The sequence below is a fragment of the Neopsephotus bourkii genome, unplaced genomic scaffold (assembly GCF_033783945.1).
Source record: "Neopsephotus bourkii isolate Nb327-2 ecotype Australia unplaced genomic scaffold, CSIRO-AGI_Nbou_v1 NB_547, whole genome shotgun sequence".
NCBI classification, from domain to species: domain Eukaryota; kingdom Metazoa; phylum Chordata; class Aves; order Psittaciformes; family Psittacidae; genus Neopsephotus; species Neopsephotus bourkii.
The window spans coordinates 2,384,965-2,409,574 of record NW_026901048.1 but is presented as its reverse complement, the minus strand read 5'-3'; the positions used below and the strand labels follow the sequence as shown (position 1 = coordinate 2,409,574).

The following is a 24,610-nucleotide window of genomic DNA, read 5'->3' as shown; positions in this document are numbered from 1 at the left end:
GGGGGGGGGGTGGGGGGTGGTGGTTTTTTTTTGAAGGGCATGTCAGAGGCTCACCGGTTTGACTTTTCTCTGTATTTCTCCTTCCTGGGTATATTCTAGCTATACAACTGGCTGTTCTCTCACTGTTTACTGAGGGCATGTCAGGAAATGTGACTCAGTATAGCCAGGCAGATAGCTGCCTTAAGCTAACACTAAACCTCTTTTGTGCTGGTCTTGGTTTCAGTCAGGTAGGATATTGATGGTTTAGTAAGTGATTAGGAATATTGGTTATACCCCCCCCCCCCTTTCCCTTGGTCAAGTTCTTCTATCAGAGACCAAGGGATGTTCCAAGGTAAGAAAATCTGTTAAAATCACAGTACTCAGTAGGAGAGGGTGGGAATGCCCTTTTCACCTTCCTTTTCAAGTTCCTGAAACTGCCCAGAGGAAACTCCTCTTTGGAAGTTAAGTCTGCCCTTGTTGGTGATGCAGCTGAAACAGAAAACAGAAAACTGACCTGTTTCTAGAGGAGTGCTTTCCTAGTGTTTGCACTTTAGGGTGTGCATAAACCCTTGAACTGTGAACCTGACAGCTTCAAAAACACTGCAAGAATGTTAATGATACTGTTTGTATGGCAGTGAGGGGTTAACTTTGTTTTAAAAGGGGAAACAAAAATGATGATAAGAAGTATGACCTGACTGGCAAAAGAAACAAATATTTGACTTTTGCTTACTCAGAAATAAAGGTTGATTTAAGGGGCAAAGGGCAAAACTGTCAGATGGCATAGCTGTAATCTGTCCCAGTAAAAAAGGAGGATTATTTCCCAGCAGAAATGTGGAGACCCCTCATACTGAAGGCAGTAACAGGGAGGCTGTATCTAGATTTGTCATGCTGACATTTAGCAGATTATTCACTTCCGCCCCCCCCCAACGATTCCTGGAAAAAAAACCCACCACATTTCTGTAATAATTTCAACCTTGAGCGCCTGTCACTACTGATGAGCTGAAAACATTCAGAAATCCAGCTGTTAACTGTGCATGCCAGTTCTCCTAGTTTTCCTTTTGCCTCTTATGTTATGTGCTTCCTTTTTAAAATACTTACACCATATCCTGTTCTATTGAAGTCAGTAGATACAAATATTTCTTCTGCTGTTAAATACAAATAATCTTGCATATCTTTTCCAGTTTTGATGTTTTAGTTCCATTTTCGGCTGATGTCAAGAATTTCTAATCTCCAGAAGCTTTCCTTAGACACAGGGTGTGGCTCTTCAGACTTGAGCTAACAGTGCTGTTGCTGCTTACTTAAATTGAATCAGCCATACTAAATTAAGCCAAACTATTTTTCTTTACAGCTCTTATTTCTACGTTTGGAATGAAGTGTATTTGTACAGCTGGAATAAACACAGTTTATCCAGTGAGCTTCTGGGTGGAGAGTTTTGATAAGTGGTTACAGAAATCTTTTTAGTGCTAAAGATTAGAGAGGAACTGAATTGTTTAGTAATTTTGCAGATGTTTATAAAACCTCCATAGTGTCAGTGTCTCAAATTCTTTTTAATATTTTTTTCACTCTGGAGGTCAGAGGACAAATATGCTGTGGATAAGAGTTGTTCATATAATTCAATATTTTAAATTGCAACTTCATCAGAAAGAACGATTATTAAATCCATGTTTAATTCTGTGTACAAAAGATTGATCATTATTCATGGTTATTCTGTTGGGAATGAGTCTTCTTGTTAGCTTCAGAGGTGGGAGTAGGGTTACATTTCTAAGACCTGTGTGATGGTAATGGGAGAGAGATTTCTGTATGGATTACAGTTTGTATATTCTAGTCCAGTAGCTTGATCTGACTGAAGTATTTCCTTGGAACAAGCAAACTTTTGTGATTATAACTATTAGACTATTTAAAATATAAACCTATTAATAGGAGTATGTTACACTAAAACACTGCACTAGTCGACAGCAGCAAATCAGGCAGTTGCTTTTTCAAATAGGTGTGTTTCTCTCCCTTTCAACACCCCATTTTCACATTTTGACTTGCAATTTTACCCATTCCTGTGAGTTTGTACCTCCCCACCCACCCACTTGTAAATCACGTTTTTGTGCTTTCAGCTGTGTGATTTTGAAGTGCTTTTGCTGTTAATGGTCTTGCAAACTCCCCTTAGTCATGCTACTTCTGTAACATGCATATTTAGTAGTATGTACTTCTGTCAAGAAGTCTTTTAAAAAGCTTCATCCATTCAGTGTCCCAAGGATTCCTCAGTTGCAGGGAGGAGTTTTATAAGAAAAGAATGTGCCTTTTAGGTAACAAGCAATTGCAGTTTGGAATCACTGGATCATTGAGCCTCTTGCACACTTGCATAGCTTTGTTGCAGTTGAAGCCAATTACAGTTTAATTCTCCTGGTGCTGCCGCTTGAATTAGGTTGTCTTCTGATCCTTAGTCTAATGGTGAGCACAGCAGTTCTGAGCCCATGAGGAAGCAGTGATGCCCAGAGTCATTTGCACATTGTCTCAGAAAACTATAGTGAGAAAGCAAGTGAACAGATTCTGTTGAAGCAGACACACAATAAACTGTGGGTGACCCTACTAGCAAAGAAAATGTAATATTGATGTCAGTTGTATTTATTCTGAGACATCTTACATAACATTTTTGCTTTTCCTCATTCCCTTGTATTCCTGCTTGTAATTCTAAGCCATTACATGTATTTTTTAAAGGACTAAGAACATGTCCAATCCAATTCTATCTAAATATGCACTGCTTTGCTGCATATAGTGACAGATTTTGAATAAAAACAGTGCAAGAAGACAGCGTGATAGCAGTCCAAGTTGTCTCTGGTGAGAGGAGCACCAGTAAGTCTGTTTTTGTTCTAAATAAAGTCAGGCAGTGGAGTTACCATCAGAACGTAGGCAATGTTTGACTAGAAAGGAGTATCACAGTATCACAGTATGCTAGAGATTGGAAGGGACCTCAAAGGATCATCTAGTCCAATCCCCCTGCCAGAGCAGGAACACCTAGATAAGTTTACACAGCAATGTGTCCAGGCGGGTTTTGAATGTCTCCAGAGAAGGAGACTCCACACCCTCCCTGGGCAGCCTGTTCCAGTGTTCTGTCACCCTCACTGAGAAGAAGTTTCTTCTCAAGTTTAAGTGGAACCTCGTGTGTTCCAGTTTGTACCCATTGCCCCTTGTCCTATCATTGTTTGCCACTGAGAAGAGCCTGGCTCCATCCTCGTGACACTCCCCCTTTATATATTTATATACACTAATAAGGTCACCCCTCAATCTCCTCCAAACTATAGAGACCCAGCTCCCTCAGTCTTTCCTCATAAGGGAGATGCTCCACTCCCTTAATCATCTTAGTTGCCCTGCGCTGGACTCTCTCCAGCAGGTCCCTGTCCTTCTTAAACTGAGGGGCCCAGAACTGGACACAATATTCCAGATGAGGTCTCACCAGGGCAGAGTAGAGGGGAAGGAGGACCTCTCTCGACCTACTAACCACCCCCCTTCTAATACACCCCAGGATGCCATTGCCCCCCAGGGCACAGTGTCGGCTCATGGTCACCCTGTCGTCCACTAGGACCCCCAGGTCCCTCTCCCCTACACTGCTCTCTAACAGGTCGTTCCCCAACCTATACTGGAACCTGCGGTTGTTCCTGCCCAGATGCAGGACTCTACACTTTCCCTTGTTATATTTCATCAAGTTATTCCCTGCCCAACTCTCCAGCCTGTCCAGGTCTTGCTGGATGGCAGCACAGCCTTCTGGCGTGTCAGCCACTCCTCCCAGCTTAGTGTCATCAGCAAACTTGCTGATAGTACACTCAATTCCCTCATCTAAATCATTGATGAATATATTAAATAATACTGGTCCCAGTACCGACCCTTGAGGCACTCCACTAGATACAGGCCTCCAAGTAGACTCCGCCCCATAGACTACAACTCTCTGGCTTCTCTCCTTCAGCCAGTTCACAGTCCACCTCACTACCCAATCATCCAGACCACACTTCCTCAATTTAGCTGTGAGGTTGCTGTGGGAGACTGTGTCAAATGCTCTGCTGAAGTCAAGGTAGAGTGTTGTTTTTTGAAATAAATAAGGTTAAACACAATTTAAACATGTTAATTGAAGCATCCAGAGTTTAAAAGATAACAGTTATCTAAAGCGTTCCATAGGCAGTTTTTCAAAATAGTTTCACTTTGCTATTTGGGGGAAAAGAAAAAAATCAAGGAAGTGTGAAACTCCTTTGGTGTAAACTTTTGTAGAGTTGGCTATAATGATAAATCCTAAACTTCCTTGTGCTGCCATCTATGTGCCCTCCATTTAAAAAAAAAAAATCAGATTTAAAAGAGATTTTTCTTTTTTTCGTGTGGGCGAACAAATCATGTTTTTCTTGCTCTTTTAAAAGAGCATAATCTGTGTTAATAAAAGCCATGGACAGGAGAGAGAGGTTCTAATTGAGCTTTACTGCAAGGCCACCGATGAAAAGCATGGAAGTGGCCGGATCTGAATCTCAAAAATGACCTAATGACTGGAATTTTAGAAAGAACCACATTTTGGTGCTTAACACTCTTCAGGGTGTTTAAGATTTTCATCTTCATGCACAGAAGCTCACGACATCAAGACTAGCAAGAGAGTCACTAGCTGAATATTGCATATTTGACTATTTGTGCTATGGTACACTTATATGTGGTTTTGCTAATAACATCTTCCTTTGAAATACACTTTAGGAAATATTTTGAAGGACTGAACAGTTCTTTTAGCACCAAGTGCAGCAAAACAAAGAATGGGTAAGACAGTGTATGGAGGCCTAGTAGAAAGAGAAGCAGAATTTGCCGTATGCAAGTTTGACAAAAAAAATTTTGTTTCCATTGACGTTCTTTGGGGAGGAATTACGTGATTCGCAAGTTAGACCTCAGTGAACCTGTATACAAAATCCCATGCAAATGGTTTATTCATTTCAGCTTTCCCTGAGCGACTTTTTGGACACAGCTATCATTAACTGCAGCATATACATTAATTTAAACTCTGTAGGAAATGAAGTCTGTTTATTTTAGCATATGTTTGCACCATGGGAGCTGCTCTTTTGGCTTAATTATGATAAAGGCCTAGAAAAATAACCATTAGATTATACATTTAGGAAAACCAGAAGATTTCTATGAACTGGTTTTAAAACTACTTCCATTGCCTCATAATGTATGGTTATTTGGGATCGGTGAGTTCTAGCAGATCTTTAGTCCTTGTTGAATATGCTTTTTCAACATTTTTTTTTTCTTCTATATTTAGCCAGTACATACTATCTGTAGGGAGAAGGACCTCCAGTATTCACTACTGGAATATAGTGAGCATCTATGTAAATCTTTTATACTTGCATTTATCTAGCTTCCAGTTGTAAGTATAGTTTAGTATCTTTTACAGTAAGCTAAAGTGTGTTTTGGTGTATGACTGACAGGTGGAAGTCACACAGGTCAGGTAAACAGTGTGCAAGCAGGCTGAGAAGCTGGCATTAACCTGAGCTCTAAGATGGAGATGCTGTTGCTTCACCTTCCAGCAGTTTTGCTGATCATTGATGCTTGTGGTTACTCTTGTGTGTTCTTGCCTGGGGAAACTGAATATACATGAACATGTGGGGGAGTACCTATTGAAATTAATAGCTTAAAGCTTTTTATTCCTGTCCCCAATAGCCATTTACCAAAGATTTTAACGTGCATTTCTCCTATCATCTTCTGTGCACAGATCTTCCTCTTCCTTTGTAGAACTGCTTTGCAAACAACAAAAAGATAATGCTGCATGTAGTTATATCCCAGTGTATTTTCCATTCTGCCATAAGACCTGTCATTCTCACCTCTCTTACTCTCAGCTCAGGAGGGGCTAAGGGGTAAGGCTATGAATCAAACCAGAAGATTAATTTTAGGCTCTGCTAAACCACAGCATTTAGTTCTAATCTGCTTGAAACAGCACTGCAAGGGCATTGGGTGCATGAGTGGAGTAGCAATGGATAGACAGCCTGTGGAAACAGCGCCTTGTTTTGGCAGCTGTGGGTGTGAGCTTATGCCTCTCAGAACATTTCTGCCTGTATCCAGCAGTGCTACTGGGATGAGTATTCTAAAAGCTTTCTCACAAGTTTTCCTGCAGTGGTGGGTTTGGGTTGGTTCCTAGATTACTAAAATCTATGGAAATGATAATGAGTCCTCTTATTAGTAGAGAAAGTTACTAAGTAGGGTAATAATCTATTAGTTTTGCTTAAATTTGTACAGCTACTTGAATCCAGCTATTGCTGCTCTTTGGTTAACTAGAAGCAGTGCTTTCAAGTACAGCTGAATGTGTGTCTCATCAATGAAAGCAGATTGTCGTTGCAATGGTAAGATAACAATAAAAGAATTTTGGCGATGGCTGGAGTCCTTTGGCTGTGTAACACAGTGACACAAATGCTGGATACTGCATGTGGCACTGTAGTGAGGATCTTGCTGTAAGGGCACCGGCTGTTATTTCTGGGTTAGCTGCCATGACAACTGTGCTGCTGGTGAATGCCCTGGGTGGGTGTTCTTGCAGAAAGCCGAAGGTCATTGATATTCTGAGTGTTTCTCAGATTACTGCAGGCAGTAGAGACCCCTTCCTGTAGTTCTGCCAATGTTTACTACTATCACAGTGGGTAAAATATGCAAATGCCATTGACGGGTATCTGGGAAAGAAAAAAGCTAGTTTCCTTAAAAGCATTTTTTTGTTTTACTTCTTAATTGCATGGTTAAATTGCATTTTACCAAATGGTTCTAAGTTTCTTAGCTTCTACATAGCTTTTATTGCCAGATCTCATTTGGGTGTGCAGTGTTAAAAAGAATAGGGAAACAATTATACAGTAAAACTGTAATCTGTCTACATTTTTAAAATAGCTTGCTAAATGAAAGCACTTTTTTTCTCCCCAGTTTTTTTTTTTTTTCAGGGGAGTTACAATGGGTTTGTTGGGATTTCTTGTGACATTTTTTGTTTTAATTGTTTTTAAAAAGACTCTTGCTCCTTCACAAGCTGACTTTTTATTTGCTTTTGAGGAGTAAGTTTTGTTCCAAGGTCTTTGGGTTTGTATTTTTAAAGTATGAGTGAAACATTATTTTCCTTTCTGATCCTTACTGAAATGCATTGTGACATCATCCCTGGGAGAATTAAGAACAGACGGAGCTGCAAAGGGCATGGACTCTGTATTTTATTTTTTTTTCTTGAATATGAAATACCTTTTAATAAAAGGGGGAATAATTTTTTGTTTAACAGGATATCAAAACATGAAAATTAAATGCCTTGGCCTATACAAGAATGAACTTGTAGATGCAATAATTTTAACAAGTTTTTCCCTAAGTAATTAATGTAAGAATACAAGAAGCTTTGATATTTGAGTGGTGTTTATCGCTGGTCTTGTAAAATCATCGGCATTCATGTGTAGTTACAGGCAAAAATGTAGGTGTTACATGTATGAAAAGGGGCTTGTGGAGGTGAAGGGCAGTCATAATTAATTCTTTTGACCCTGAGGTTTCCTTTACTATTAGGAGAGCCCAAGTACTTGAGAAATAGAGTGTTTCTATAATAAAAAGAACATTATGGTATCACTGTGAAAAGGAAAACACAAACTTATTGACTGCCACTGACTAACTGAAGATTTAGTACTCAAAATTACTTCATTTGTTTATTTTGATTTGTATATTTTGCTGTCAAGGTGACATGCTTGCAGGACTTCTTTGGAGATGATGATGTCTTCATTGCATGTGGGCCTGAGAAATACCGGTATGCTCAGGATGACTTCGTATTGGATCACAGCGGTAAGACGTCCTAAACCCACTGAAATAGTCAACTTAATTGAGAACTCTTCCTAACCTTGTTCAATCCTCAAGAGTTATGTGATCTAGGAAAATATACAAGGGAATATATTTTCCTATGGATTAGAAAGTTTTTTCAAACTATCATCTGAATTCTGTAAGTCTGTTAAAATTCACTAACAATTCTGATCTATTTTCTTGGAAAACAGACCCTGTCTCTTAAATTATGTGGAAAACAGCACTGAATTTTGAAAGGTTCAGTCATGGATCTAAAATCTGCTATAAACATTCACTTTTGACATCTGTAACCATAAGATGATTCCCATATTGCTGTCCTCATAAGATTTTTGAAAAATCACATATGTAACCACACTCATTTCAGGTTCTCCTGGATGATTCACACATTCCAGTCTTGTCTGCAAGTGTTGAACCTGTTTGTATTGTGAGATTATAGGGGGTGTTGGGTGGGGAAGGAGGTGAGACAAAGTGGGACTTTTTGCCTATGCTGTCTGCCATTGATAGATCATGAATTTAACTTGTTTATAAAAATTGTTTTTCTGTTAAACAGAAACTTTATGAAGTTCAAGGAAAAAACTCTTTCCTCCACCAGGGAGTTTTAGAATTGGCTTGGAATATCAAATAATATATGTGCTGTTTTGTTTTTTTCCTTTGTGTTCACAGAATCATAAAATAGTCTGGTTTGGAAGGGACCTTTAAAGGTGCAACCCCCCCTGCAATAAGCTGGGACAACTTCAACTAGCTCCTGTTACTCAGAACCCTGTCCAACCTTGCCTTGAGCATTTCTTAGGATGGGGTATCTACAACCTCTCTAGGCAACCTGTTCCAGCATTTCACCCTTATCATAAAAAAAACTCTTGTATATAGTCTGAATCTACTCCTTTGTTAGTTTAAAACCATTAACTTGTCCTAATGCTACAGAACCTACTAGACATGTTTTTTCTGTCTATCTTGGTTCTTTGTATAATCACTCTGATTTTCTTTTCTAAAAAAAATAATTATCTGTGATGAAGAAATCTTGACCTGGCAAGAATCAGATTATTTGAAGAGAGCTTCATGTTGTGAACAAAAGGGTTGTTTGTTTTGGGGGGGGATTTTTTTGCTTTTCTCTCAGTTAACTAAAGGCAAAAGCACTTGCTGCTTCTCTAATTTTTACAAATGCTGTAATTGCATTATCAAATCTTTAGTTACATCCAGAAGTGTTGATATATATCTAACCACTGGTCCATATGTTTTGATGGATGGAGGATTTAGCTGGTTTTCATTCTGTTGTTATTGCCAGTATACTATTTTTCTAGAACTGCCTGATTGTGTTGATTCAGCTAATGTGGAGGTGACAAGAAGGGTACTTTTTAAACATAATTTTAGACTAAACCTACCTATGCAGGAATGGAAGAGCATGGCTGTATTAACTCACACTGCAGATGCCAGTCTGGGCAGAATCATAATTTTCCCTGCAGATTTTATGGCTGTAAATTTGCTTTCCCATCACACCATGCACAGACTAATTGGTGTCATTTCCTATCTGACAACCCAGTGATGGAGGGTTTTTCCTTCCTTCTTCTCTTCAAGCTTAAGTGGCCTCTGTTTCCTCTAATAAGTCTGGAGGTCTTAATGGGGAAAAGCAGGTTAGGTATAGAGTGGAACATGACTGGCAGGGCATGCAGCTCTACTATCTACTTTTGGTGACGTGGCATTATAATGATGGCATTGGCATCATAGTGATGAATAACAGGGACAAACTTAGAAATTTATATGATTCCATTGGGAGTGATTTGCAGTGGATGCTAACTGTAGGAATTAAAATGTTTCCAAAATGTCAATGAATGTATGACTATTGATTCCTTTCCCCTTCAGGTTGTCTTTTATTTAATGATATATAGCTGATGGTAAATGGTGGTAATCTGTTGTCTCAGCCTTTTGGAAGCAACAGACATTTTTCACCTCTTTAAAAATTGGTCACAATATCAGTTTCTTGCAAAAAAATAAATCAAATGGAATTTTCTGTGCAGTTTCCCTATAGGAAGCTGCTGTTATCAGCATGTAGGATTTACTGAATTACCAGAACTTTGGCATCAGCTGACTTCTTTGCTCTTTCAGCAGTGTGTAGGTACAAACTTGAATTACAGTAATAATCCAGCTTCAAGACATGAAGAAATACTACATGCAGAAGTTGTATTACATACAGTGTTTGGGTAGCTCAAGTCTGTATAGTATGTAAGTTAAAGTTCTGACATGCCCTTATAAATTTGTTTCATTCAGTTGGGCAAGCATGTTTTGAAATTCCTGATGTTCATTTTCTGGATAATAAACAGCAACGGTAGTGTTTGGAGGAAGCCTGTACATTGAAATGCTGTCAAATATCTATCTGGTTGCTTTGCAGAATGCCGTGTTATGAAGTCCTCTTATTCCCGGTCATCTGGGATGAGACATACTGGGTCCAAAAGTCCAGGACCTTCACGTCGAAGCAAATCACCTGCCTCAGGTACTACTTTTAGGAAAGAGCCGAATGTATAAAACACATGAAAGTTAGAAATTGTTTAATGGGGTGAAAAAAACCGTTGGCTATGTCTGAAATACAAGTGCCATGGTTTGTTTCCTGAAGAGAAAAAATTTGTTGTTTTTTTTCTTTTTTTTTTTTCCTGTTTTTTCTTCTTCAGTCTTTCTCATAGAATTAATACTAATTTATAATAAAATTTGCATTTATTTTTGAATCCTGAGAAGAAATGTGGTTTCTATTTTTTAATTAACAGACACAAAAGATTTCAGTTTATGAACACTGCAATAATTTGTGCTAATTGTACACTTGGGATGTGTTTTCAGCATGGCATTTGATTTTCTTGAAGTCTGTTAATTAAAAGGATGGTTGTGTGGTTAAATTCATGTTCACTGAACTAGAGCATACACTTAAGTGTTTTGAATTTGGACAGTTTCTCCTATACAAACCAAATACTGTCAGAAATAGAGAAGTTTGCTGTTTCAATTTTAGGAGATGTTCTGGAATGTTACTGCCCATTAACAGAGAATATGTCTGTTTTGTTCTTGTGCTTCCTGTAATTGCGAAGAAAGGTTCACATTGTGTTTTGGAACATATGGTGTTCAGCCAAACTGCTGGCAAATCACTGAGTCTTTTACACAAATTAATAGAAGGGAAAATTTCTTGAGGGAAAATAAAGCTTGATTTTTTTTCTCAGACCTGGAGAAGTAGCTCTGAAATAAAACCATTGAATATGTAAATATGCATGCTCTGTTTTGAACATAACTATACATAATTACTGATAATAAAAACTCCTATGTGTGTATCCAAAATTGCAACATCTCCATATTCTCATTTCAATATTAATATATGTTTTGCCTAATTATGCTGTTTGACGTAATTGTATCCCTTTGAGTTCTTTCAAAGTGGAATATTAATAATTTGTTCATAAAAAGTTGAATATTTAACTGAAAAACCTCCAAGAAGGTTTGTGGTAACAACAAAGAAATGTGTAGCATGAAGGGCAAGGCTCACGACTGATCTGTATTTCATGCAATCCTGTTGACCGTAGTGAGATTTTATGGGATATCCATCAACAGTGAATTTTATGCAAAGTATTTAGAAATCAGTGCTGTCATTCCCTTACTTATTTCTACTTGGACACCCCTTTGGTCAGGTTAATTTGAAAAAAAATATCCAAACTGTCTAGTATTTATCATTCTATTTACTTGCCATTTTTTCTCATGTAGTCTTTACTTACCTTTATTTACTCTTCTTCCTTTCATGCATGTTCACAGCTGTTTAATAACTTCTTTCCTTAATGTCTTTTTCCTTTGTGTCAAATATATGAGTACAGTAAAGAAGGGTGGACACTACTCCAGTGCTCATTCTTCAGCAAAATCCCCAGGTGAGCCATTACTATTATGGCTGTATATCACTAGTGTGTCTCCTCCCTCTCCATTTACCTGTATTCTTTTCACTTGTATCTGTGAATATTTTCAAGCTTGAAACACACTTTTGCTTTTGCTCAGCCAGAAACATAGTAGATGTAAGTTTTTTGTGGAAGTAAATTGCTTGAGTGAAGTAATACGTGATGCTTCATAATGGCTGGACATCTGCTAATGGTGTTGAAATTCAATTTATAAGGGTACAATTCGACTACAAGTAGAGCAGCATTTTGAGGGGTACTACACTGTATGTGTATTCTAAGGCATATTATAATAGGAAATTTCAACCAGTGCAGAAAGGCAAGGATAAGAGTTGCTGGAAAAGGTGTGAAAACATGTTGTAGTGTTTTCCTTTTATTTCCAGTTTCTCACCTTTTTTTTTTCTTGTGTTATTTCAGCCTTAAGTTCTAGACAGCTAGAAACCTTTTTGAACCTTTAGTGAAAGTTTCTGTAAAACAAGAAACATATTTTGTTAGCAAGTAAGTTGAAACTTTGAACAATACTAGAAATTATCGATTTAAAAGGTGTTCCTAGGTTTTTCAGTTTTCAATATTCTAGTATGTTAAGAATGTACTACTTAAAAGAACGACAGAGAAGACTTTTTTTTCTGTGTATTCAGGCTACTCTGTATGTTAAAAGAAACTTCAAAAGAAATTATCCTTAGAAAATAGATAAAAAAGGTAAGTTTCATATATATGTGAAAAAATCAGCAAATGAATAGCAGCAGCAAAGTTTGTGCCAAAAATTAATACAGATTGCTTGTGTGGGTTTTGAGGAAAAAAAGGAAAAAGTACAGCTGTCTGAAATAGCAGTGTCGTGGTTTAACCCCAGCTGGTAACTAAGCACTATGCAGCTGCTTCTTCACTCTCCCCTCTGCAGCAGGATGGGGGAAGAGAAGTGGAAGAGTAGAAATGAGAACAATCATGAGTTGAGATAAGAGCAGTTTCATAATTGAAATAATGATAATAAAATAATCAGTAAAGTAATGAAAAAAAAATAATGAAATAAAATAATGGTAATAAATTAGAATGAAACAGAAAATACCAGAGTGAAGTGAAACTCAAGAAAGTCAAGTGACAAAAACGAAAACAATTGCTCCCCACTGACTGACTGATGCCCAGTCAGCCCCCGAGCAATGGCCTCCTTGCCAACCATTCCACTTGTTTTATTGCTGGGCACAATGTCATATGGTATGGAATATCTCTTTGGTCGCTTGGGATCATCTGTCCCAGCTTGTGTCCTTGCCAACTTTTTGTGGATGTTCAGCCTACTTGCTGGTGGGGCAGTGTGAGGAGTAGAAAAGGCCTTCACTCTGTGTAAATATTGTTCAGCAATAATTAAAACATCCCTGAATTATCAACACTCTTTCCAGCACAAGTCCAAAGCATAGCCCCATACTAGCTACTAAGAAGAACATTGACTCTATCCCAGACAAAACCAGCGCAAGCAGTTGGCTGATTCTCTATAGATGCTAATTTTTTACATCTACACAAGGACCATTACATCTTTTACTATTGTAGTTGTATACAACTCATGTGAAGTGGATCTCAGAAGACACTGGCAAAGCTGTATCTACAGACAGTTCATTTAAATAGGATCTTCAGCAGAATGTACCATGTGTTGTGGAATCATAGAAGGACAAAAGTTGAAAGTACCTCTGGACTTCATCTAGTCAAAGCCCTGGCTCAGAACAACACCCTTGTCCACCAAGCATATCTAAGATACTAGAAAAGACCTAGAGTACTGCCAGTGCAGGCTGGGACGTTCTTCCTTAGACAGTTATGAGAGAAGATTATGTTAATCAGCCAATTTCACAGGTACATTTTAACGGTTCTGTCAATGCTTAAAAGGATGTTAGTGACTTAGTGACAGATAAGGATGTCTTATAGCATAGGCCTCAATGATCATATTCAGGAAATAATGACCTTTTTGTGAGCTGTATAAAAAGAATGCATGAAATTTTTTTGTCCTCCTGTACTAATAATTGGTCCTTTGAAGCAGATTTTTCCACTGAAGTATCTAATTTTTGCATATGAGCTTTACATCTCAGTATTTCTCCTAATGGCTAGAGCAAATCGTGTATGCAGGAGGCAAAAACAGTTATCTAGCATTCACTAGCCCTTTTCATCATCATACTTGCAAATTCTTTATAAAACAAAGATGCATTGGTATGCAAGGTTTCAAGAATGTGGTTGAAAAGCAAATGATGCAAACTGCAGGAGATACATATATTCCTATATAATTTTAGCTTCTTAAAAAGCACTTAAATAATTTGCCTATCATTCTTGCAGGCAATCTTTTTTTAAAATCAGGACAAAAATATCTCAAACATACTGAATACTTTTGGTAGAAAAGACTAAGCTCTTAGTCCTGTAACAGATTTGGGAATGCAAATACAAGTTACCAGATTTCAAGATAGACTTATTCTGTAGCTAACTGCTGATTAATTATATCTGAACATCACACATCAGAGGGATAAATTTTTGTGAAAAACAGGAGTTTGTGGAAGTTGCAGTGCATTCAGCATGGCCTGCTGGCAGATGGACTGCCCAGGTTGTAAAAAAAGTGCTTGGAAGGCATCTTCAGCACTCAAATAATGTTTGAATACTAGGTTGGTTAATAGACACTTGTAGAATAAATCCAGTAGCTCTAATTAAGAAGTGATGCATAATCCATGACAGACCTCTGAATGTGTAAAGGATATGTGCAGGTGTAACTGTTACTTTGAAGCTAACTTTCTGTTTGTCAGGGTTGCATTTTTCCTTCTGAAAAGATAATTCTTCATTGTCAATCAGCTATGAAACCTTTTTAGTTCTAAAATTTCTGCCTAATATTTTCATCTCCCAAGGAAAAATGACGTTCACGTAGAGAAGAAATAATGTTGCATCATATTTGTGTATGATGAGCAGTGTGCTATTCTGTTTGCGTCATGAAATTCATCAGTCTGGTTTAGTCAGGAAAATGCAAGGACTGACCTAAGTTATATTAAGGTCAGATGTTGTGTCAGGCCTGTCTGGAAAACTGGACTTAAAATGAAGGAACACTTGAAGGCAAGAAGGAGCGTATTGTCTGTTTCCACAGACACTTGAACTTATGTGAGATTCTGAAATAGCCTACTAGTATTTAACTTGTTTGGGGTTTTTTTCCTAAATCAGTATTTTTCTGAACCACTACATAAGTTCTTTATCATCCAAATAGCTCATACTTCTTGTTTGGTTGGTTGGTTGGTTTGGGGTTTTTTTTTTAAGAAAAAAAACCAAAACAAACAAAACAACTTGTATTCTGTGAAACTTTCTACCTAGACAGGACTGTTGATCCAAAAAGGAGACACTTCATCCCTCCATATTTTATTGTGTGACATCACAATAAATGACATAATTCTAAAAGACTGTGGCTACTTTTTGCCTAAAGCTCTTGCACTTGCAAAGAACAGAATAAACCTTCTTAATCTTTAGAATGACTATGCAAAATTTGTGTGTCTTCTTTGATCCCATATCCAGCCTCATGAGTTTTGGGGATGCAGTTGTGTGGCATGCAAGACATAATTTCTTCATAATGCTGAGGAGTCTGTTTTGCTCTTTGTATGCAGACTTGAAGGATAACTTGTTAGAGAAGTATGTTGTGTTTAAAAGCAAGTTACGGTTTTTTACTTCCGTTCACCTTTTCATCCATTTGTTTGCTTTTATTGCTTTGGCCAGTTAATGGAACCCCAAGCAGTCAATTGTCCACCCCAAAATCTACAAAGTCCTCCAGTTCTTCACCAACAAGCCCAGGCAGCTTTCGCGGACTCAAGGTAAGTGCAAGAATAATCAAAACCCCCGAATCCCATTATTCATCCACGTATTAAATGAACTGATGTGTTACAATGATGCTGAAGAAATTAAAAAAAAAAAAAAAGAAAGAAAAAAATAATAAAGAGCTGCAATTCTTTAGGGTAGTCTTGCTAGTATGACCTTTGAGTTGAAATGCTGAGATCTGAAGTAAGATTTTTGTGTTTTGCCTTTGGTTGGCAGCTTAGGAAAAGTGGAGGTTGATGGTGATTTGAATATGCCAATTTGCCCTACAAATTTTCCATTGTTTCGTAGATTGCAGAAATCCACTAAGTAATTTATATTCTCTCAGCCTGTATAAATGTAGTATCCGCTTTTCAATACCATACAGTCTTGTAACATTGTCTAAGATTTCATCTGAAGCACGGTTCTTCATCCATGGCACAGTTTCACCCCCTAATGCAGTCTCCTGCCTGAAAGCATATGAGAGGTTCCCTTGGGAGCAGCCTAATGGCTGGCAGATTTTTCTCTGTGTTGCACCAAGAGAATTATCTTTCTTTCCCACTTAAAAATTGGTAGCATTTACAGTTTTTACAGACTGCTCTGTGCCTTTGGCTCGGTAAAATAAAAGAAACAGTCTGGAACACTGTTGAGCATCTTATTGCTGCATTTGTGCAGCTGTCCTTTCAAGAAGAATTTTCTTAGGAAATCATCAATTGCAGCCTTTCTGCAAATGCACAGGATGGTTTGCAGTAATTATTCTGGTCAAGTAATAGCTCCCATTGGTGAACACAACAGTTGTGAAGAGTCTGCATAATTCTGTGGAAAACTGTTTTCTCAATTAAGAGACTGGCTATAGGACGTGATTTGAATAGTATTTAGATTTGGGTTTTGACATGCTAATTGTTACCAAGTCTTTGTCTGTTTTGCAAGCAGTATGCCACTGGTTTCTGCCAGGCTTCTGTGATAATTCTGAGGAAATACGTTGATTCATTTGTTTAATTCTAATGTATTTTTATTTGTTTGGTTCATTGAGGCAATTTAGTGTTGATCTCTGCATTTATGTTGTTAAGTTGTACCATCCCATAGCTTCTCTTTGTCAGAAGAAAATTAGGTTAGCCTTTCCCCTCTAAAGCATTTTCAAGAGCAATAATAGTTCTGACAATGAAATTTGGAGCTGTGTCTTAAAATTTGTCTGGACAGCTTTTATACAGAACAAAGTAGAGGACACCCAAGTCATTGGGCTTGATGTTCTTATCTGGTCTGCACTATAATTAGCAAATACTTTTTCATCTTTAATGAAATTGCAAGCTTAGAAACTAGATAATTTGGGTGTGTGATGGCTTGGTTGTTTTTTTTGTTTGTTTGTTTGGCTGGCTGGTTTTGTTTTGCTTTGTTTTATTTTTCCCCCCACTCTGTTCTATCTGCTTTAGACGATTAAAGCTCCATTAAGACAGAGATAGTAACAAGTAATTTTCAGTAAAATGGACATGTCCTCTTTCCCTTTCAATGTCAATTTCACTGAAGAAGGCTGTTGTACTTCTTCATTTTGGAATTTAATTGATGCTGGATACTAACGAGTTTTTGTGTAAATCCTTCATCCCTATATGACCAAAGAGGACAGCAAAATCAAACTGATCATCTTGGACTTGATGTGTTACTGTAGTGAGTACCTCTTGTTTTATCCTGTTAGGATGCATCTGTTCAGTAGGAGGACCCCAGATGTGCTCCTGAGACTAAAGATAAAGTGGTATAGAGACTCTCGGGATAAATTCCAAAAGGATCAAGTGCACTGCAAAGTAACCCTTGTTTGTTGTCTATGTTGTAGTAGTAATAACTGCTTTCATGAAGTATCAACATAAAATCAGTAGCAGGGAGGCATGGTTTTATGTGAAACAACATTCTTTTAAAAAACCTGTTATTATTTCTGTAGATTGATCTTGGTCAGTCTGATGAGGAAAAGAGAGGGAAAGCAGGGACCAATTTTACTATTTTGAGATTACTGCTTTTCTCTATTGTTAAATAATTCTTTGTTGCTAAGACTACATTGTGGCACAGGCTTCCTGCACTTATGTAAAGAAGGTGCCATGACTACAGCTGAATGAAAATGTAGATGTAAATATCATGGCAGACAGTGAAAGAATAAGGTATTTTTTTGAGTTTTCTGGCTCTGAAAATGAAATATATTGGCAGATTTATTGTGTAGAAATCATGTGTTTATTTTTGTAGAGCACGAAACAGCAACACTTAATAATGATTTTATATGAGCTTGGGCCAGCAGGTAAAGAGAACAAATCGGGATTGATGTTTCTATTTCCTATAAAAAAGAGGGAGCAGCTACATATGAACTGTACTTTAGAAACTGTATTGTTTGGAAAGCCAGAATAAAATAAAACATTTGACTATAGATTAGAACTGGGCTAAGCTTTTTGAAGTTTGATGATCAGTGTAGAGCTTAAGGGATAATGCTAGTCATGAAAGCAGTAAACTTGCAAAAGGTACTGATTACAACAGCAATTTTGTCTGTCTCAGACACTGAGTCTTGCACCATATTCTCTGAATGTCACTTTTCCTTCAAAATGAAGTCTTTCCAGCTCCCAAGGATTATTTCTGCTTTGCAACACTTCATAAGCAGAAGCGGTGTGTTCTGGCATGGAAAACTTCTTGCATGAACACTCTTTGTGAACAGCTTGTCTTTAAAGAGAAGGGCTTTCCTTATGTCATTTTTAGCTTTTCCAGCCAGAGTGCCTTTGTGCTATTAACTGTTCAGTACATACAGGAAGCCAGTTTGCTGTCCAACATCCCAGTCTTGTAGAAGTGTTTTAAAAAGAATTGAAATGAGGAATTTATGCTATGGCTTAATAATAGTAAATGCTACAGAATTTTCCCAAACTAAATGACTTTATTCCAGTAAGTGACAGAAAGGGATAGCATGCATCCAATTGCATGCTGCTGTGTATACTTATCCAAGTTGTTTATTTTTAACATCACAATATTGGCCTGTAACTAACCATTTCACTTTGCATACAATAAAGATTTAGATATAAAAGTTAACAAGTATGGCATGAAGTAAATGACTACTTTATATAATATTATTTTTTGAAGAAATGTATTGACTTTCTTATTTTTCTATTAACTTTTCTATGGAGATTAAAACTAGTGCATACATTAAGAAATAGCAGTAATAGTGCCTTAGGTAGCACAGGACAACTGAGAGTGACAATTGAAAGGTTTAACCTTTTTTTTTGTTTTTAAGTGTGCATCTACAGATACCCACATATTCAGTGCTGTTAGGGGTACTTTGACTGTTAGCTCCTTCAGTGAATCTGTGTCGTGGTTTAAGCCCAGCAGTAACTCAGAACCACGCAGCCCTTGCTCACTCCCCTTCTGGGTAACTGCCCCCAGTTTATATACTGAGCATGATGTGCTGTGGTATAGAATACCTCTTTGGCTAGTTTCGGTCAGGTGTCCTGTGTCTGCTTCCTCCTGGCTTCCCCTCCTCCCTGGCAGTGCATGAGACTCAGAAAGTCCTTGGTCAGGCTAAACATTACTGGGCAACAACTAAAATCATCGGTGTTACCAGCGTTGTTGCCAGGCTGAAAGTCAAAAACATAGTACTGCATCAGATACTGAGAAGGAGAAAAATGACTGCTACTGCTGAACCCACGGCAATCTGTTACTATGCACACTTTGTACCATAAAAATAATCCAGAGACTAGATTAAATAAGAAATTTTGGAAAGTGGATTTCATAACTTCTTTATGCATATTTGGTTATGTTTTATCTTGAAATTAAGTACTACAAAGTCTGACAAATGAAGTTGCTAAGTCGCTGGCCATCATATTTGAAAAATCATGGCAGTCAGGTGAAGTTCCTGATGACTGGAAAAAGGGAAATATAACCCCCATTTTCCAGAAGGGGAAAATGGATGACCCAGAGAATTACAGACCAGTCAGTCTCACCTCTGTGCCTGGAAAAATCTTGGAGCAGATGCTCCTGGAAGGCATGCTAAGGCACATGAAAGACAACAAGGTGCTTGGTGACAGCCAGCATGGCTTCACTAAGGGGAAATCCTGCCTGACCAATTTGGTGGCCTTCTGTGATGGGGCTACAGAACTGATGGACAGGGGTAGAGCAGCTGATGTCATCTACCTGGACTTGTGTAAAGCATTTGACACTGTCCCATATGAGATCCTTGTCTCTAAATTGGAGAGACGTCAATTTGATGAATGGACCACTCGGTGGATAAAGAACTGGCTGGATGGCTGCACACAAAGAGTTGTGGTCAATGGCTCAGTGTCCAGCTGGAGACCAGTAACGAGTGGTGTCCCTCAGGGATGGGTGTTAGGAATGGTCTTGTTCAACATCTTTGTCACTGACGTGGACAGTGGGATTGAGCGCGCCCTCAGCAAGTTTGCCGATGACACCAAGCTGTGTGGTTCGGTTGATATGCTGGAGGGAAGGAATGCCATCCAGAGGGACCTTGACATGCTTGTGAACTGGGCTGATGCCAGCCTCATGAAGTTTAACCATGCCAACTGCAAAGTCCTACACCTGGGTCGGAACAATCCCAGGCAGAGCTACGGGTTGGGCAGAGAAGAGATTCAGAGCAGTCCTGAGGAGAAGGACTGAGGGTGCTGGTCGATGAGAAAATGAACATGAGCTGGCCTCAGTGTGTGCTTGCACCCCAGAAAGCCAACCGTATCCTGGGCTTCATCAAAAGGAGCGTGACCAGCAGGTTGAATAAGGTGATCCTGCCCCTTTATTCTGCTCTCATGAGACCTCACTTGGAGTATTGTGTGCAGTTCTGGTGTCCTTAACATAAAAAGGACATGGATCTGTTGGAACAAGTCCAGAGGAGGGCCACGAGAATGATCAGGGGACTGGAGCACCTCCCATATGAAGATAGGCTGAGAAAGTTGGGTCTGTTCAGCCTGGAGAAGGCAAGGCTGCATGGAGACCTCATAGCTGCCTTCCAGTATCTGAAGGGGGCCTATAAGGATGCTGGGAATGGACTCTTCATTAGGGACTGTAGTGATAGGACAAGGGGTAATGGGTTAAAACTTAAACAGGGGAAGTTTAGATTGGATATAAGGAAGAAATTCTTTCCTGTTAGGGTGGTGAGGCACTGGAATAGGATGCCCAGGGAGGTTGTGAATGCTCCATCCCTGGCAGTGTTCAAGGCCAGGTTGGACGAGGCCTTGGGTGATATGGTTGAGAGCAAGGTATCCCTGCCCGTGGCAGGGGTTTGGAGCTTGATGATCTTAAGATCCTTTCCAACCCTAACTATTTTATGATTCTATGATTCTAAAGTCATGTCATCATTTTAAAAAGAAAATAAATTTTTACAAATAAAGAAGCTTTATAGTTCAGGCCTTTCTTAGAATCCCAGTTATGCTGAATAAAATCGAATTTGTGTATTCCTTTTTCAATTGATTGACCAAATGACCAAAGTGAAAGGGCATTTAAACCTAATCCAACAAAAACTACTTGCTTAACTTTAAGCTATTGTGTAGCCCCTTTTATTTCTGTGCAGATCTTAATGTACTTAGTTAAACATGTGCTTAAGTGATTTGAAGGATTACTGCCTATCTTCATCAAGGTTTTAATCTCTTCAATTCTGTACACATATGTTTTATTAGCAGTTACACGTTAAAAGTATTTACATGCAATTATGTAACCTAGTGGCACAGGTACAAACAGCAGTTCTTAGAGGAATTCATTAACCTCTTGGCTTTGTTGTTGGCTAATTTGTGCTAATTTCTTTGAGAACTGAGTTCTTCTGCAGGTATGAGAGTTCACATTCTCTTCTTAAACTTCAAGTGAAAGATTACCAGAGCAATGCAAGATCAGAACTAAAGGAAAAATTAACAATGTAACATACTTTCTCTAAGTTTGGCTAGATGCACTTTGAGGGTATTATGGGATTAAAACAGTAATGTTAATGTTTGTGTGGGGGTCCCATATTTATGTCTGTAACTTTCCAGACAGAAGCATGTGAGTGTACATACATATGCGTACCTGTGTACCATACAGTTCAGAGCCTCTTCAAAGCATTATGAATGTGCTGGAGAACAAGGGCAGAACATTTAGTGCATCTTAGACATACTATGAAGATATTGAGCAGCCATAAGAGGTCTGACTGAAGTAAAAAAAACATTTGCATGTACGTATACAGTACAGCATACAAAGGACCTTTTTATGCCTAGCAACCTAATGGCAAAAGTTCTTAATTTCTATCCAGACAGGCAAGAAGGACAGATACAGGAAACCTTTATATGCATGCTCTAGAAAGCACTGTCCCATGTAGCTGCCAAGTTAGGTATTTTCTTCAATACGACAAAAAAGCTCCAAATATTTTCACAAACATGTGCAATTAATCTAATCCTGAGTGCAAAAAGGTTTTTCAACTAAGGTAGGATTCCACTTGAGGAGAATGTGGGTTTATATCTACGGATCTTTCCTCGCACTCTCATGAGACAAAACAAATTCCCACCAGATGTTAAGTTATCTGGGATTACTTTCTTATGTGTCTGCACGTTTTTATTTTAAATACAAGCAATATAATTGCATTTTTTGGCTATATGATTCCATTTTTGCTCAAAAGATTTATTAACGTCTTTGCTACTGTACCAGTAGCTGTAACATGATTAAAAATGACTGTCAAGCCACTGCTTTTTCATTCCCAAATTACTGAATTTGTCCTGATCCAGATTTCAAGGGAATCCTTGGCCATTCCTTCTTTGCTACTTATTCATCACTTTACAGTTGCATATCCATTTCATTTCATGCTCTTGAACTCTGCAATGGTTTGAAGGTTTTGATGGTTTAAAGGCTTGTTTTGGTTGGGTTTTGTGCTTGTTTTTTGTTTGGTGGGTGTTTTTTTGGTGTTTTCAATTTCTTGTCATTAACTTAAAAGTAGAAAACCTGATACAATATCTGTCAGGATGCAGCAATTTGGTACATTATACACTGGAAAGTTCAGGTAGTTTGTTTTTTTTTAAAATAAAATCCTACACTGCAATGTATAAAATAGAGCTTTTTATGAGTTGGATATTAGTAACAGTGAAAAGAAGAATGCTGAATGCCTGTTCATTAGTTATAATGTTGAGGTTTAATAAACGTGTTGGGTACTAAAGTAGGTGTGTTAAGCTTATGGATATGACAGATCTAATGTGAGGGTTTCTCACAAAACCACTCATGTTGATAAAAATTTTGACATAAGTCACAGTCAGTTAGTATAATATAAAATATACAGAAATGTGTTTAGTTTTTCTGAATCTGGAAAAATGGTTATTCCAGAAAATAAATACTTCAGCATGTGAAGAAAATGTCAGTTGGGCAGGTTCTTTTCAGCTCAGTACCTATTGTAACTGTTTACATCTTTAATGTGTAGAATGATATACAACATGATACTTTTGAGAACTGTGTGCTCACCAAGGTATTCTCAGTATCTCTAATAACTATGTTGTATTGTGCATCTGGCTTTGGGTGTGCTGTTGAAACACAAATAACCCATGGGAAGACAACACAAGAGAAGTAGAAGCAGTGATTATTATATTCTGTATTGCGTAATGATTAAATGCAACAGGAGTTACTGTTGGTGTGAGATGTTCTTGGCCAGTAGCACCCACATTCTGGGGTGATTGGTTGTTTTTTTTCAAAGGACTGGATTTCCACTGGTGCTCTAAATTAGTGGGAGCTTTTAAAAACAGAGTCAAATTCTGCCTCAGGTCTGAGTTCTGTAGGCCTTGCATGTGTATGTGAGAAGGTGGATTTAAGACCTGTACACTCTGCATTTATCATGTGTAAAGGGACCAATATTGGAAAAGAGCAGTAGTGACATGTGTAGTAGAATACAGGAGGAGAATTGTTGCAAAATCTATATGCAGTGTGACTATAGATGCTGTCCATATTCACTGGTGTAGTATCAAAGCAACAGGCATCCTTTTTTGTTCTTGCTACTACAGGTATTGCTTGTGAACCAGCCAAATCTACTTGCACATCCAAAATCTTTACTTTAGCTTCAAAATATCTGCTGTTGGGATACCAACAGTACAAGATATTATAAATATTACGTCACTGGGTAGTTCAATGATTAGAAAATTGCTTTAATAATAAAAAACACTTTATTCTGTATCACTTGCTATCAATTCCTATGTCCTTCCCACCTTTTCTGGCTAGGCAGCACCTCAGGCATCTTTAGTTTATTTCTACTGTGCTCTGACACAGTAGGTAAAGACTAGACTGATTTCCTGGTAAATGACTGAGACACAGACCTACAGCAGCCAAATTACAGGCAGTCTGTTGTAGATTGAGTTTGGCTTCATGTCTAGAGCCATGAGGCAGAGTGGCAGTTAAGGTTAAACCTGCCATTTTGGATTCTGATCTGGAACCTCAGCCACAACACCAGCATTAGATTAATTTTTTTTTCTGCTTTAATATTTGTTTTAGCTTTTTTTTCTGTTGCTGTTTGCATCCTTCTTGTAAATGCCGCAGTAAGGAGGAAGGTGCCGAGTCATGCTCTGGCCTGACCAGAAGGGTAAAGGAAGTTGGGAATGCAGGCTGGATATTTCCATGTATTGTCACTCACTGAATCCTCAAAATAGACTATTAATATTTTTGGCTGGTGACTAATACTTTGCAGTGATCTGTTCTGTTACCTCCATTTTATGCTTGAAGAAAATGTGATTGACTCATGATTTTACACAAATGTCATTTAACCCAAATGTCCTTGTTTCTGATCCTTGCTGAATAAATAGGTAAGTCAGAAAGACAGCAGCACTAACATAACCTGGTTTTAAGTTATTAGCAAGGAGCAGAGTAGTAGCTGACTGCTGTTTTATGCTGCTTTTGTGCCAAATGCCAGTAAACATCATTGTTTTAGGAGCTCTGCAAAATTAAGTTGTACAGCTTCTACTTACTGTACCTATAACTGATTCGGCAGCTCAGCTGCCACTAGAAACTTAAGCATTCATTAGCATTTCATGAGCCTTTAGACAATATCCCTATCTGTCAGTTCAGTTCTTTCATTGACAATAGTGTTAATGGTTTAAAATATTCAGCAGTGTAACCAGACAATGTCAGCTAAAATGGAAAATGCTGCATTTGCATTCCTGGTGTCATGTAAA

At 38.1% G+C, this 24,610-nt stretch overlaps 1 protein-coding gene across 5 annotated transcripts in view; it reads left to right on the top strand.

The window, feature by feature from the left end:
• The window catches only part of DCLK2 (doublecortin like kinase 2), a 90,460-nt gene that overhangs the window by 37,866 nt on the left and 27,984 nt on the right, over positions 1-24,610 (top strand). For 3 of the 5 annotated variants that reach the window (XR_009725072.1, XM_061350999.1, XM_061351001.1), the window contains exons 3-6: positions 7,668-7,770; positions 10,169-10,270; positions 11,619-11,669; positions 15,408-15,502. Coding sequence is in view for 3 of the 5 variants with exons in the window: in XM_061350999.1 (XP_061206983.1) it covers positions 7,668-7,770; positions 10,169-10,270; positions 11,619-11,669; positions 15,408-15,502 (351 nt within the window). In the remaining 2 variants the exon portion in view is untranslated. The remainder of the gene's footprint in view (positions 1-7,667; positions 7,771-10,168; positions 10,271-11,618; positions 11,670-15,407; positions 15,503-24,610) is intronic. The other 2 variants (XR_009725073.1, XM_061351000.1) reach the window with 1 other exon arrangement.